The sequence below is a fragment of the Tubulanus polymorphus genome, chromosome 9 (assembly GCF_964204645.1).
Source record: "Tubulanus polymorphus chromosome 9, tnTubPoly1.2, whole genome shotgun sequence".
Classification (NCBI taxonomy): domain Eukaryota; kingdom Metazoa; phylum Nemertea; class Palaeonemertea; order Tubulaniformes; family Tubulanidae; genus Tubulanus; species Tubulanus polymorphus.
The window spans coordinates 2,754,524-2,771,070 of NC_134033.1; the positions used below are offsets into that span (position 1 = coordinate 2,754,524).

General features: G+C 40.4%; 2 protein-coding genes across 5 annotated transcripts in view; one reads left to right on the forward strand and one right to left on the reverse strand.

Annotated features, from left to right (window-relative positions):
* The window catches only part of LOC141910698 (UDP-glucose:glycoprotein glucosyltransferase 1-like), a 33,833-nt gene extending 27,730 nt beyond the window's left edge, over positions 1-6,103 (forward strand). For all 4 annotated transcript variants that reach the window (XM_074801427.1, XM_074801429.1, XM_074801426.1 and 1 more), the window contains exons 33-36: positions 705-876; positions 1,420-1,536; positions 2,148-2,322; positions 2,863-6,103. In XM_074801427.1, coding sequence (XP_074657528.1) covers positions 705-876; positions 1,420-1,536; positions 2,148-2,322; positions 2,863-2,891 — 493 coding nt within the window. In that variant the 3' untranslated portion in view covers positions 2,892-6,103. The remainder of the gene's footprint in view (positions 1-704; positions 877-1,419; positions 1,537-2,147; positions 2,323-2,862) is intronic.
* An 8,828-nt stretch (positions 6,104-14,931) lies between these two features.
* On the reverse strand, positions 14,932-16,279 carry LOC141911059 (elongation factor Ts, mitochondrial-like). Its single transcript, XM_074802021.1, has 2 exons — positions 16,219-16,279; positions 14,932-15,953 (listed from the first exon to the last, which is right to left on the reverse strand). Exon 2 carries the CDS (start codon positions 15,944-15,946, stop codon positions 14,975-14,977), a length of 972 nt encoding a protein of 323 aa, XP_074658122.1. The 5' UTR covers positions 15,947-15,953; positions 16,219-16,279; the 3' UTR covers positions 14,932-14,974.
* Positions 16,280-16,547: the final 268 nt, after the last annotated feature.

Consider the following 16,547-nt stretch of genomic DNA (forward strand, 5'->3'; position numbering starts at 1 on the left):
ATGATTCGTCATTATCGTAGCATTTTCAGTAACGAGAGCGTAGTTCATTTTCATGATTGAATATTTTCACAAATCTCTTTTGGTTCAAGCACTTTCCAATTCGAAAATTTGGAATACCAACGGTTAGGTCATCAACTTGAATTAACCTTGGCCGAGATAACTGAATTCAGTTTCACAGTTTTGTGGGTTAAATTTGACTCTGAACCCAGTGCCACAGTTGTGTGGGTTTGATTTGACTTTTGTCCCAGTTCCACAGTTTTGTGGGTTTAATTTGACTCTGAACCCAGTTCCACAGTTGTGTGGGTTTAATTTGGTTCTGAATCCAGTTCCACAGAATTTGTGGGTTTGTTTGACTCTTGTCCCAGTTCCACAGTTGTGTGGGTTTAATTTGGTTCTGAATCCAGTTCAACAGTTGTGTGGGTTTAATGTGACGCTGAACCCAGCTCAACAGTTGTGTGGGTTTAATTTGACTCTGAATCCAGCTCCACAGTTGTGCGGGTTTGTTTGACTCTTGTCCCAGTTCCACAGTTGTGTGGGTTTAATTTGGGTCTGAATCCAGTTCCACAGATATGTGGGTTTGATTTGAAGCCGAGTCTGAAAATCACTAACTGAAGAATTGAATCTGCACTGAAACTAACAACCTAGCCTTAGATCCCTTACAATCGATCGTAATCAATTCATAAAAAGTTGATTCCCGTTTACAGATTTTGGAAGCACGGATACTGGGCGAACCATTTGGGTCACAGGAAGTACCATATCAGCGCGTTGTACGTCGTCGATTTACAGAAGTTCCGTCGCGTTGCCGCCGGCGATCGTCTGCGCGGGCAATATCAAGGTCTCAGTCAAGATCCGAACAGTTTGTCAAATCTGGATCAGGTAGGTTTACTCACAGACGCCTAAGGTTTTGTAGTCGCAAGGTCAATCTAAAATCCCCCGAAAGGGATGAAAAAAGAGTCCGAAATGTTTCCTTGAGCTAGTCGTTCTATAGCCAATCTAACAACTTAAGACCAGTCTAAGACCATCTTAGTTCTATAGCCAATCTCATAACTTAAGACCAGTCTAAGCTCATTTTGGTTCTATAGCCAATCTCATAACTTAAGACCAGTCTAAGCTCATTTTGGTTCTATAGCCAATCTCATAACTTAAGACCAGTCTAAGCTTATTTTGGTTCTATAGCCAATCTAACAACTTAAGATTAGTCTTTACATATAAGACCATTTTGCACTGGGGCTAGAAAAACCGGTGACAATTATGGTATTCTGGAAACATTGAAATAACTTCTAGCAGACATTTCAGACTCTATTCTTCGTTCTTATCATTGGTTTATACATTATCTTTACAACATGAGCGCTGAAGAGTGCTAGATCAATAGTTATTTTTAGATAAGCAAAAAAAAAATTTCTTTTCTACTATTTTTAGGATTTACCGAACAATATGATTCATCAAGTGGCGATAAAATCATTGCCGCAAGAATGGCTTTGGTGCGAAACCTGGTGCTCGGATACTGAAAAACCTCAAGCGAAAACTATCGATTTGGTAAGTGTTGAACACAATAGAACCCACCCTGCATTGGCGAAAATGCAGTAGACTCTGTCTCTTACTGTGGTAAAGTTAAAACCGGTAAAATTCTACCCCGAGTTGATGTTAAGTACTGAATAGGCTTTAAACACCTAAATACATCTGAATTCACTTGTTTGACTGCTCTGTTGCAGACTTCTTTTTGTTAATGATAAGTCACAGTACCTAGTACTAGGCCTGATGTTAGGACCCCACAAGGTCTTACCCCCTCGGGGTTCACATTTCATTCTATATTTGTATTTATCGCCAAAGCTCTCGTTTTAAATATGGTACCACCAGTTCACACTCATACGCCATCTATCCAAATTGACTGTCATTATCCTGGTATCAAATTTGATACGGATGGCAGCTCTTTTATATATGATATCGCCAGTCTACACCCATACGCCATCTATCCAAATTGGTTGTCAAGACTGTGGTATCAAATTTTATTCAGCTCTTGTGTCATATATGATATCACCAGTTTACACCCATACGCCATCTATCCAAATTGGCTGTCATTATCGTGGTATCAAATCTGATATCAAATCACTGGAGGATTAACTCTGAATGACACATATATTTTTCAGTGTAATAATCCTCAGACGAAGGAGCCGAAACTGGCGGCCGCGATGAGAATCGCGCCTGAGTGGAAAAACTACGACGCCGAGATTAAACAACTTTGGGAGAAAATTTACAATAATAAAAAAATAGATAAAACTTCATCGACGTCGTCGTCACAACGAAAGACAACTACAAAAGCAGGTTAGTTGCGGTCCGCGTGGATCCATGATTTTCAGAATGGCGCCTTGGTTATCGACTAGGGTCCCCACGACTCCTTGATTCATGAAAAACTTCTTAAGGGAAAATGTTTTTCAAGGTGTTTGAAACTCCTTTAATTTGAACAAAATGTCAGAAAGTACTTTAAAACTCCTTCAATTTGAGAGATCGGGAATTAGAAATTCTAGCAATTGTACACCTAATGCATACGGTTGGAAGCACGATCTTTTTGTTACCCTATTAGGAGGTTACCGATTGGGAAAACAAGTTTAGTCGCGTCAAGGATGAATATTTGCTTATAGACAGGAGGAGTCTACTGTCATTGGGACGAAAGCGAAGCAGACGCTTCCTCAAAATATGGAATTTTCTCCTTTAAAACTTTTTCTATCCAGGAATGACTGATCTGTACGAACTCCGACCGATGTAATCGGGAAATATCCCTTGAACGGAGCAGAAATGGGCGCTGATTCCGCTCGGCCCCTATTTATGATTTATTGATGATTTCTTTAAATTTGTTCTTTGCAGACGGACACAAGCAGCACACAGAGCTATAACGAAGAATTTCATTTTAGCAGAGAGTTACCGTTAAGAAAATACAGTAAAAACCGGCATAATCCGGACCATCTGGGGGCCGACATCTGGTTTATTTGTACAAAAAAATCCGATAAAAATGGTCGAGGGCGCGTGAATCCGGGATTGAACTGATCAGGATTAAGTCGGTTTTTTCGGTAGTTCGCGATGTTCTCATTCGACGAGTCGTTATTAGTCATTAGTCATCGTAAACGCATCACTACGAAGGTTAAGGTCGCTTTAACTAGTTCTGTAATTTATGTTCTCATTGTCATCGATACGGGGGTACATCGCCTGCCGTCGTCAGAGTTTATCTCTAACTCGTGGTGAAGAAGAGTTTTTTTTATCCGTTTAACCCTTTCAGTGCTGACTAGTTTAATACCCTATAGTGCTGGAGATAATTTGAAAATTTTGAAAAATTCCGCCCTAGTGTGTTGAATAACGGGAATACCTCTATAGTGCGTCTACACCGCGGTGCGGTGTATCGTTAGTTACTAGTATTTCACTATGTTTGACAGGTGCTGCCATCATTCAATAGAGATAAAAACTAATTACATCAATACACCGCATTGCAATCCATCACCGATTCATACACCGCACTGCGGTGTAGATGCACTGAAAGGGTTAAGGTGCCACTTCATCTTGAATTCAATGCATATATCTCTCTGCGATGAAAGTAAATTCAGGGATTTTGTCATAGATATGAAACGTAAGGCTAGCTACAATAGTTTTTCATTTCTGCTCAGCCGGCCGCCTATCAACCCTGTAGATAATTTTTTTTTTTTAATCATGATCAAGGTAACCATAACTGACGCGGCAGTTACAGAAATGAGTTGATTATAAATTTTGCAGCATGTTTTAAAAATGATGCGGCCGATTAGGAGAAACGAGGTATCTTCTTTTTTCTAGCCTAACTGCCATCTTCGAGTTCTGGCCTATATGTACGGTCGAAGCTTATATTTAAGACTGAGCTATTCTTAGTTCTATAGCTCTGAGCCATTCTTACTTCTATAGCCGATCTAATAGATCTCGGCTTAATTTCCAAGCCTATTTAGTAGTCACCGAGTTAAAGGGACCTGGTATATACGTAACTACTTAAATTTTGCATAATTTCCCACAAATTCAGTATACAGTCAAGCCCCGATATAACGCCCACATCGGTGCAGAACGATTTTTGTGGTATAGAGAGTATGGCGGTATATTGGAGGTGTTTTACTATGTTTTTGTATTGAGATCTACATTGAGGAAACCTGGCGGTAGGCAGGGGTGGCGGTAAATGGGAGGGTGGTATATCGGGGGTGTTTTACTATGTATTTGTATTGCGATGTACCTTGAGAAAACCTGGCGGTAGGCGGGGGCGGCGGTATATGGGAGGGTGGTATATCGGGGGTGTTTTACTATGTATTTGTATTGAGATGTACCTTGAGAAAACCTGGTAGTAGGCGGGGTGGCGGCAAAGGGGAGGGTGGTATATCGGGGGTTGACTGCACATAGAAAATAGACTGTTTGCGCCTTTTTAGTCTTTATTCCATTTGCTGAATCTTACTGTCGTAATCTGTCAGGGCTTTTTAGTTGGTAAAATAAGGGTAAAGTATCTCCAGTAAAGTAAGGGTATCTTTGAAAGTGGTTACACGAATGTGGAAATGGGTCCCAGAAGATGACGTATTTTTTAAAGCTCACTTGAATTCTGTAAATTCTGATACTTCTGTTTTATTGACAATCTTCTCATGAAATTTCGTGTCGTCAGGGTCGAGACAGGAGACTAACGTCCAGACGATCAGTTTTTGTAGGGCTGTCAGTAATTGTCAAGAGGTGTGGCAGGGATGACTAGTCGGGCCAATAGTTTTGCCCCCGATAAAATTTGTTGACTGAAAATTCCAAATTCCAAAACTTTTGCTGGAATGTGGTGCAGGATAGCTATGGTCTCGAATTGCATCCACGTAAAAAAAAAAGTATGAACGCAATTCTGAGCTCGGATATGAGCCGGGTCAACTTGCTCCGGCACCGATCCTGGATAGCGGGTACAGACAGCGAATTGACGACTACGTTACGACCATTATTTATTCATTCAAGATCATGTAACAAAATGTGAATAACATTCCAGAATCATCGAATATTCGTAAATCATACGTCGCATCATTTAGAGACTTATTGTTCAGTTTTTATCCTTTTTTTCGATGTTGTTAGATGATAAAATATTTCATGTAAATTGTGTAAAAACTTAAAGTTTACAAAATATCAATGTACAGTGAATGTTTCCTAAGAAATTAGTTTCAATGGCTTCAAGTATTGATTCGCTTATATCTTCAAGAACCTTAAAGAGGGGCTCAAATCTCGGTAAAATTAGGGATAAGACAGACCATCGTCCCTCGGCAGGGATTCGAAACTGATGGCGTCTGCCGAGGAAAGATGTGATGATACGTGTATTTTATTTGAGGCTTTTAGCACCGTCAGATGTTCGGGGAAAGTTTTTCAGAAATTACTATTTCAGGAATTATGATTTTGAATTACGTGTATTATTATCAGCAAGATGGAGTAAAACGGTGTTTGTCTCTTAATGTTCACTGTTAACACTTTCATGCTATTTATTGTGGTACAATCGAGATCCATTTTTTTTCCTTTCTCGTTTTTCTATCGGTGCGAATTTATGCCGAGTATTTCGTTAAGTTTCACTCGCACTTTCCACGAATCGAATAACCGTTTGTTTTCTTTCAAATATCGCGCGCAATTCGCAAGAAAGCGAATTCGTTTACCTCGCGAGGGAACAAAAATCTCCTACCCAGACGCAGACGAGCGGTTTGTACTGACTCGATCGATAGCGGATATAGGGCAATTTGCTGTTAGCGGAATACAGCGGAATCTCGTTATAACGATCTCGGACACAACGATTCTTCGGATATAACAAATATAGAATTTCGCGTCCCAGAAAACTTAAGAAAATTTGATCAATTTCATACTGGATATAACGAACTATCGGTTACAACCAACGGATTTTCTGGTTCCGTGAAATTCGCTGTAGCGAGGTCCCGCTGTATTACTGAGTTCAACTGTACATGTTACTGCATTGGGTTGCATTGGAATTTTCTATTCTTTCCTTTAAGGAGACTCGCGTAGAAAACTGTTCATTTAAAAAAATGAATATCTTGTCATTTTTTGTAAATACTGTATTTTGTGATTCGGTTAGTAATTAATAAAACAGGTTGCTACATATTTATGTAAATTAGAACTCTCGAGGATTTGTTATTTTCGTGTTTTTGTCTTTATCTTCGAGCTCAGGTTTACAGATGTCGGCAGTTGATGCCATATTGTTTCTTATCAGGGATTTCTTTGATTTCTTTCTTAAATGTAGGTCGAAGTAAAGGTCCGATAAGGCTAAAAAAATTGATACCTTGTTTCTCCGCTCTGCTGAGCTTAAATGTTCACCCGGCCGGCCGCCTATCTACCCTGTACATTACTTTTTTTTAAATCGTGATCAATTTTACCATAACAGACCCGGCCGCTATAGAAACGAACTGTTTACAAATTTTATCATATTTTACAAAAATGACCCGGCCGCTGCGGAGAAACAAGGTATCATGTTTGTTTAGCCTAAGGTAAGGTGTTTAAGGAGTTTGAAATACTGTACTGGTTACGCAATAAATTCCCTTATCTTCGGAACCACTTTTAGGGCACCGGTACTCCCAAGAGTTGGCGAGTTTAGCCTGTCATCATTTCTCGCCTGATAGTAATGTATTGTAATGGATTCGATTGATTTGGACTTGAATTGATTTGAAACTTTTTGTCTCATAACCAGGCGGAGTAGAAATTCATGTTGTGATTTGGCCATGCTGCAAGTGACCAGCTCTTGACCAATCACAGGCTAGGGTTAGTAAATCATACGATCCCTAGTAACCTATGGTACTATCATACTAGATGTGGCCTGTTTATTCAAATGAGCTGACCACTCTCGCCCAATCAGAAGCTAGCTAGGGATAGGGTTAGGCTAAAAAAATGGATACCTTGTTTCTCCGCTCTGCTGAGCTTATAAGTTGACCCGGCCGCCTATCTGCCCTGTACATTACTCTTTTTTTAAAATCGTGATCAATTTTACCATAACAGACCCGGCCGGTATAGAAATGAACTGTTTATAAATTTTATCATATTTTACAAAAATGACCCGGCCGCTGCGGAGAAACAAGGTATCATTTTTGTTTAGCCTTAACCGTGTGATCTGTTTATTTATATAAGGGACCATACGTTTTAAATAAGTAAGGTTCAGAATATGACGATAACTGATTGTTTGATAAACCGGTCAGAAGTGAACCGGGTTTAAATCCGGCAACTAGAGTCAGGTTTCACGAGGTCCCGAACAAAGTTCCGGGGCTATTTCATCTAGTTTGTTGGAACACTGATTCTAGTACGAAAACATGATTTCTGGATCAATGGTGCAATACGTACTCGATGGGACTGTACCGGAGTCCTATCTTCGGTTTCAAACGTGTCTGGCACGGTGACGGTCGTTAGAGCTCGCCTGACTAGAGATTTATCTTTGTGAAATCCGAAGTTTCCTCTGACAATATTTCATTTTTGTAACCTCGATGAGACTGTATATACTATAGAAAGTCTTCTCGTTTCGGTTTTGATTGCGTCAGGTATAGTGGCAGTCGAAAAGCCCGCTAGACTTGTCGAGATTCATCTTTGTGAAATCGGAATTTTTCAGCACTATGTAATTTATTTCCCATCTGACAACGATGTTGAAAATGTGCGGCGTACGGTAGGCTTAGATTTTGATGGGAGGTCGAGAGAGACAGAGAGCTAAGTGGGTGTAACTGCTGGAATCACTGCTAAAACGCATTCTGTGCGCTTCAACATGAATTTTACCACAATCTTAACGACTGCTGCTCCGCGATGGTGCAAGGACCTATCACGACCAGAACGATGGGATCACGTTTTCAGCTATAATATTTATACGTACGGATATTTTCCAGCTTCAGTTTTAGGAATGTTTCTAAACTCTGTTTCTATTCTAGTATTCAGAAAGATCGGTCGCTCCACTTATCAAACTATAATCATTCTCGCCTGGTTTGATTTACTGTTCGTATTTTCAGTGTTTCTTCTTTATCCATTTCGAATGTATATCATCTATATGAGTTCCAGAGTATTTATTCTCGGGCGTATCGACGACTGGTTTTTTGGACACGAAATTATAATTTGGGTTCTACCGCTGTTTTATACGTTTCAAATGGCAAAAAATTGGGGCGTAGTTACAGTAAATTTTGAAAGACTTCTGGTCGTCGCGAGTCCGCTGTATTTCAGACGATTCTGGGACAAAAAGCAAATAATTTTTATATCGGTTTTGAACGGCATTATTTCCGCCATTTGTTTCTGGCCGTATTATTTTCCACTACGTTTACCCGGAAGGCCAAGGCGGCGCTGTTACACACGTTTATATACGATGGGTGCTTTTGGAGCGAAAACAATTCGAACACCTTTTACTTATTCCTCTGCTAGCGCCGCGCTTTATCTTGATAATTCATACATGTTCATGACTGTTTCTACACCTTTTATTAGTTTAATTGTGATAAATCTAACTTTGTTCGGAATTATGATGTTTAGAAAACTAAATCGAAAGAAACAATTTCGCGCGGACGCAGCGGCGCCCGGTGAAAAATCTACCGAACTCAAAATATTAAAAGTGGTTCTTATAATTGTATTTCTGTTTTTTATCTGTGAAATCCCCGCATCGCTGGACCGACTGTTGCATTTCTTGCAGAAGAGGTATGGCTTACGTCACGGTGTAGTTGGGGGTGGGCTGATGATCATGCGTAAAGTGGGAATTCTGTTCAGTGTTATAGACTCGTCCGTAAATTTCTTCGTTTACTGCGCAACAAACGGCGCCTTTAGAAAAAAAGCTAAACAGATTTTACTAATAAATTATCTGTTGGACTCTAAATAGGACAGATAAAAGTTCCTTTCATTCCACATTTCAAGAAACAGACCACAGCGTCCATATTATCAATGACGGTAAGATGGTCGAACTCAGTGGTTGCTGTTTGTAACTTCATGATTTTTTCATGCTGCTTTCTGCTTGAACTGATGCAACGGTTCTGCCCTCAAATCGCAAAGCTCTTACTAACACTTGACTGTGATGATTTTGGAAACTTCAAGATGATATAGCCCCGATGTTTTTGCAAACTGATGAATAGACGTGGAGCAAAGACGCAAAATGATCTTAAACCCGTGAAACTTGGCTAATTTGCGAGCTCGAAAGAAACCTCAGATTCTATGACTGCATTATCAAACATATAAAAAATTATATCGAAAATGAACTAACTTCGACTCGGAGTTAACTCTTACTCACAACTGTGGAACCGGGACCTGTAGTTTCGGCGTCCTGCAATGCAGCAACACCGCACGTTATTGCGTTTATTAGCAAGTTTATCATCCCGGACTCAGTTCAACTGAGATCTGATTTATGAGAGAGAATGCATTCGTGTCCAGAAATTACACCGAACAGAAAGTCAGTAACTTCCGGAAGATTTCTCTCGGGAATCGTACCGGAAATTTCCGGAGGATCTATTTCCGGAAACTTTCTGCCTAAATGGTGCCTACAGAGTTCGTAAACTTCAGGGCAAGTGGAAATACAGGTGTTTTCTGGGAGTTGTCCAGGCGAAAAGTGAAAAATTCCAGGAGTCATGGCAAGCAAAATGTTGGTTTAGGCCTATCTATAGCCGCGATCACACAAGCAAAAAATCTCTGCGTGATAGACTATTGATTCTGGTCTTGAAATATAACCATCCCTCGCAGTGTCACTATATATACTAAATATACGAAATCAGGTATCCATGTTTGTAGTTTTGCATTTACTGGGCTGTGTTGCCCAACCTCAAACGGCCGAGCGGACCCAACTATTTGATAATGAGATGCTCTGGTGCTCACTTTCACTCTTGAATATATGAGGGAAGCATATTTATAGCTTTATCAATTTAACAATGGTAGTCCTATACCCGGGTCTACAGTCATTACACACGAACAATTAAGGGTATATTCCTTCATTGTTTAAAACTAGGAGTAATGGCGACTACGGAATAGTGTTTCTTCAATGGTTATAATGTTACCAACGGATCGAAGTATTGTTTTGAATTTCCTCGCGTTTCGGTATCTCGTTACCAGTTTCCGAAATTATCAAAAATGCTACATTAAATCGAGAACCGCCGAGAGTATAGTTAAATCTCTCCGGGACTGTTACTACGAAAAAGTTATTCCGCGTTCGCTGTCTTGGATTTGGAAGTATGATTCCAGTTCAGCTTTTCCGCCTGAAGCTAACAAACGACTGCAATTCGCAATAGATCGCGCTAAGAAAGATTTCGCCAATCTCAAAAATATATATGGTTTAAACTTTTCGCTTCCACATCGGAATAAGCATGTTTTGGACTTCGACACTCACTTAGAATATCGGAAATTATCACCCAAGTCTGGACTACGATTTCATATTTATGAACTTACAAACCATTTGTGATCAACTGAACAGGAATTATTTTGATAATTTACCACGTCGATTCCGTCTCACTCTTCATGAACTCTGAAACTTAACAACTGTTAGAAATTTCAAAAGCGGATAATGGTGGGAAAATTGTTATCTTAGACCTTGTTGATTATTATGCAAATCTCTCTTAGACAACCCCAATGTATATAAGATCATCCCGAGGAAGCGGAATCTCCTATACCCAGACAAGCGACTTGCCCGGTACCAATTTCAGAAAAGAGAGAATATTTTTTTATACAGGCGCGCGGTTACCGGTACCGAGTATAGGAAACAAGTTGCTGTAAACAGAATAATCCTACCCAGAAAAGTAATTTAGTCATCGCAATCGGTACTGCACCAATCATGTCCATAGGTATAATAAGAACTACGTAGGCTTGATGATGGATAATATGTATATCAAATAATAAAATCAACTCCTCCGCACTCAAATCAATTGAGATATTTTGTGTTCGAGTTTAGGCGATAAAATTCGCGTTATAAGTGTACACAGTGGATGCTCGTTACAGCGAACTTCACGGGACCAGAATATACGTTCGTTTTAACCAGTAAGAAATTGATTGAAATAGTCTCTCGCTTGGGATGAAAATTCCATCATGAATCGTTGTGCCTGCTGTGTTCACATGAAATCTAATTCACATTCTGCTAATGCAACGGTTCTGAGATTTTCGTTCGACGCGAAAGCATTCTGTTTTAAAGGAGTCGACTGAAATATATATTTTTTGTATGGATAATAAAATACGTCGACGATAAGAAAAGTCACAGGTTTGCGTGTCACTAAATACCATTGTCTCTAAGTGATCGGACGAATGTGAAATCTTGGGAGTAGTCCAAGGTGAAACAAAAGCTATTCTTGTCCTGAATAGACCGCATACGAAATCAATAGTCCATTCTATATGCATTCCCTTTGATAATGATGAAATCGAACCCGCGCTTCAGAAACAAAGTCATTGATGGAAAAGGCGTCGTATCAGTTCAAGCAGCGTATCAAAATTACGAAGATAAATGAACATCGTATCGGGTTTTAAATCGTATTGTCACCGCTTTCGATGCGGCAGATGTTTCGATCTGATTCTTATGAAATCAATTATTTTTCTAATTCTATTTAGAATCCCACAGATAATTTATTAGTAAAATCTGTTTAGCTTTTTTCCTAAAGGCGCCGTTTGTAGCGCAGTAAACGAAGAAATTTACGGACGAGTCTAAAACACTGAACAGAATTCCTACTTTACGCATGATCATTCGTTCATCAAAAGATACGCCGTGGAGTAATCCATACCTTTTCTGCAAAAACCCTAACACGCGGTCCAGCGAGGCGGGAGTTTCACAAATAAAAAACAGAATTACAATGATAATAACCACTTTTAATATTTTGAATTCGGTAGATTTTTTACCGGGCGCCGCTGCGTCCGCGTGAAATTGTTTCTTTCGATTTAGTTTTCTAAACATCATAATTCCTAATAAAGTTAGATTTATCACAATTAAAGTAATGAAAGGTGCAAGAACAGTCATGAAAATGTTGGAATTATTAACGTGAACTGCAGCATTAGCACGGGAATAGGCAAAAGGTGTTCGAATTGTTTTCGCTCCAAAAGCTCCCATCGTGGATTGACTCCTGAAACAATGTCGCGTGGCCTTTCCGGGTAAACGTTGTGGCAAATAATACGGCCAGTAACAAACAATGGATATAACGACATTGAAAACCGACAGAAAAATTATTTGTTTATTGTCCCAGAATCGTCTGAAATACAGCGGACTCGCGACGACCAGAAGTCTTTCAAAATTGATTATAACTACGGCCCAATTTTTTGTCATTTGAAACGTATGAAACAGCGGTTGAACCCAAATTGTAATTTCGTGTCCAAAAAACCAGTCGTCGTAACGGCCAAGAATAGACACGCTGGAATTCATACCGATTTTGAATATTCGAAGTGGATAAAGAAGAAACACTGAACATACGAACAGTAAATCAAACCAGGCGAGAATCATTATAGTTTGATAAATAGCGCGACCGATTGTTCTGAATACTAGAATAGAAACAGAGTTTAGAATCATTCCTAAAACTGTAGCCGGAAAATATCCGTACACATAAATTCTATAACTGAAAACGTGATCCCATCGTTCTGGTGGTAACAGGTCCTTGCACTGCCGCGGAGCAGAAGTCGTGGAGATTGTGGTAGAATTCATTCTTCCATGACCTGTAATCAGTGACTCGGTAACACCCCACTCGCTCTCTGTCTCTGTTATTACATCTAAGCGTACTACACGCGGACGCACGTTTTCAAAATTCTCGTCGGATGGAACGTAAATTACATAGCGCTGAAAATTCAGATTTCACGAAGATGAATCTCTATATATGTCATATATAAAGTCAGGTGAGCTCTACGACTGCTGCGAGACAGTTGTCTCATCGGGTACAACGCATCATCGATTAAGAAATCAAGTCCTTTTTAAACCCCGTCACTTCAGTTAGAAAACATATTGTATGTGTATAATAATAAAACAGATCTCTTGGGAAAAAACTTAATTAGGGTTAGGGTTAACCACGTGTGCTTATAGTTAGGTCCAGAGTATGGCGATCATTGGTTCTATGATAAACCAGCCAGAAGTAAAACTGATTGACATCCTGACCTGATTGAGTCAGGTTTCATGAGGTCCCGAACAAAGTTCCTACCAACAGATCCCGCGTGGTGTTATTTACGGGTGGATGCTGACACATTTACTGCCTACGAACCGAAACGTTGGATGTTCTGGGCAAGAACACTCGTGTGTTTCGGTTCTTGTGAGGGGTCCACCCTCCGATATTCTGGACTGGATATTTTCTGAAGAAAGATCAATATTCAAGGTTGAAAATTTTGTAGTGGCAATTATATTCGCTGGTTTACCAGATCTGAAAATGCGAGCGACGAAACCACGGCGAAGTTTGGAAAAAGGCCCTAAATTGCTAAGTGGATTCCTCTCCCTCCCCTTTGACCCTGGATCCGCCTCTGATCAAAATGATTATTAAAAGAAGCCTTGATACCAAAACAAGAGAAAGTTCCGCGACTTGCGTCAGGGGACGAATTTCTAAATTGGACGAATAATTTGAATTAAGAGTTTATGCGCCCTACATACAACTCGTTTGTAGGCCTATACTACTGACTCATGGGTACATGACTGCTGATATTTTTGAGTAGAAAACGAATCCGTTGACAATCGTTCATCTCTTCTTTGTCGTTTATTTCAGATAGATAGATAGATATTTCATTGTCCACAAAATAAAATCAGCATTGACAAAATCTGTTTCCTATGTTAGTGCACGATATCATTACTTGTGTTATAAATGGCAAGTGGGGATTTAACAGCATTAGCCGCACCGGCGATGGGCAGTTTTATATCAATTTTACACATTAAACAAAAATTCAAATTCAAAGGTTATCATAAGCAACTGGTCGCTAATTACCTTCGCGGGACTGGCCCCAGTTAAATACAGGCACAAGCCCCTCAGTCAGAGAGTAACCATATGTAGAATAAATTATCTATTGTCAACCTGACGACGTAGTTTGCTTAAATAACGTAATAGGAACAGTTTCTTCGTCGTTCACGGAATCAGATCCACTACCGTACACGCGTCACGAAGGGGGATTTATTTCTTTACGGGCGCGTATAGATTTCTAACTTGGGCGATTGGTTTTTAGAAAAGACCTGATTTATGGATTATTCATTGGTACGTAAGGCTAAAAAAAATTGATACCTTGTTTCTCCGCTCTGCTGAGCTTATAAGTTGACCCGGCCGCCTATCTACCCTATACATTACTTTTTTTTAAATCGTGATCAATTTTACCATAACAGACCCGGCCGCTATAGAAATGAACTGTTTATAAATTTTATCATATTTTACAAAAATGACCCGGCCGCTGCGGAGAAACAAGGTATGATTTTTGTTTAGCCTAACACTTATTCGTTTTCGTTCAAAAATATACGCATATATATACTTCCAAGCCTAGTTCATTTTTGTAGGAAAAAGTAGCAAAATTTTCACCCGAAAATGTGAAGTTGTGAAATTGCTTCTGCATCTGATTTTCAATTTCAGGTTTTCCACGCGAGCACTACCCCGACCCGATAGCGCGTGGCTATTACCTTACAAAAAGTTCTACGTTCATGAAAATCGAACGGATGTACGTTAATAGCCAAAATTGAATAATTGAAAATCATTTTAGGGGGAATTTATTTATTTAGGAACTGTTCATGCATATACGCAAAACGTTATTGATTTTCTTACTCGAAACACGGATTTTATAAAAACACTCCATTTTCTGATGCGATGTACTCGATGAGACTGTGTAGGCATACTGACGGTCTTGAACGTGTCTGTTATCATAGGGCTTTAAATATAACACTTATAACTCAGAACTGCGCAACTGGATCCTGGGCTGGCCGATAGCTATATGCGCTTCAATATGTCTAATGAACATTAAAAAAACTGAGAAATATTTCTAAAGCTATTTCTTTATTTTATTCGAAGACAAAAACATATTTATACCATTCATAATTAAAGTAATTAATCTATTCTAAATCGTCCCCGGGAAGTTGTTCCCCGCATTGAAACTTCACGAAGTCCGAAATTTCCAACGAATTTTGTTCCAAGAATTCTTTAACGGTGATCGATTCGTCCATCAGGAATTCCTGAAACAACAACCGCTTTTCGTCGTCTTTATTCGAGTCGGGTTCGTCGTCGTCGTCCGGCGAACCGACGCGGTCCGGGTTCATGCCGACGATATGCTGGCACAACTGGCGCGCCAATTCCTCCGTTTTGAAGCGCGCGCCGTCAGGCGGCGACGCCGTCCGGCGGTACGAAACAACGGCGCAGTATTTACCGAGTTGGCACGCGCCCGAACTCGCGCTTTCGGGACCGGCCGAATGAACGTAGCTCGCTAACTCGAAACCGTCCGCCGCGCGCATCACGACGCCGCGACGCGGCGCCATATTCTCGCCGATGTTCCCGATCACCAACGCGATCGCGTCCGATACGGTTTCGGCGCCGTCGCACGGCAACGACGCGATTCGACTTTTATCGAACGCGACGATATTTCGCGTATCGCTATTCGAAGTCGAGCCGCCGCGTAAACAGGCGTCGGCGACCTGTTGCACCAACGCGTGGAACTTCTTATTGCGCGCGACGAAATCTGTTTCGCAGTTCAGCTCGACGATGGAGGCGGCGTCGCCCTCGACGATTAATCCGATCAGCCCGTTAGACATGGCGCGGTGTTGTAATTTAGTCGCTTTCGCCCATCCCTCTTTCTGCGCCTCGGCGCGAAGCCACTCCTCGGCTTTGTCGACGTCGTTTTCGAATCGGTCGAGAGCCTTGCGACAATTAATAAACGGATAACCAGTCCGTTTACGTAATTTACTTAACGAGGCCTTGTCGGCGGTTAGGTAGGCGGTCAGGTGCACCGAACGACCTATCACAGGCGGCGGTCTAACGACGATTCGACGGAGATGCCGCGAACAGAGACCTCGCACAGCAGCGGAAAACATCGCGATCCTACCGTAGAAAAAAACATTCACAAATCACACAGAATTTTAAGATTATCAACCAGGGCCATCATATTTGAAGTTTGGGGGTGAACTGTTGAAGGCCTTCATAATTGAAAATCGGAACAAATTTATTGATTTTCTGTGGGAGTATTTTGATATTCTTAGCCCTTCAAGGTCAAGTAAGCTACCGATATCAAATTGGCGTCTTGTGCAGCGGAATGAAAGAGTAATCGGTAGAAATTCAATAAGATGAAGACATAATTGACAAATACCTTGTGTTTTTGGTGGAATAAAATTAATTTCCGGGTGAAAATTCTATGCGGCAAAATTTGACGAAATTGTTGCTAATCGGCTGTAACTATTCCGTCATTTATGCTCTACTGCCAAGGGTGGCGTTTAGGCGAATGGATCAATTAAATCGAATTTTATTCATAAAAGAACAGAAATTTATTGTGACTGAAATAGCATTAAAACCGATATCGACGTAGCTGACATAGTTTGCATAAGTACGAGATTATTCAACAGTCCTCTCGAATTGGTCTTTTGCTAGGTTTTTGTACTTCTGTTGTCACCACGGCGGAAGCCCCCCTCCCCCTACTAA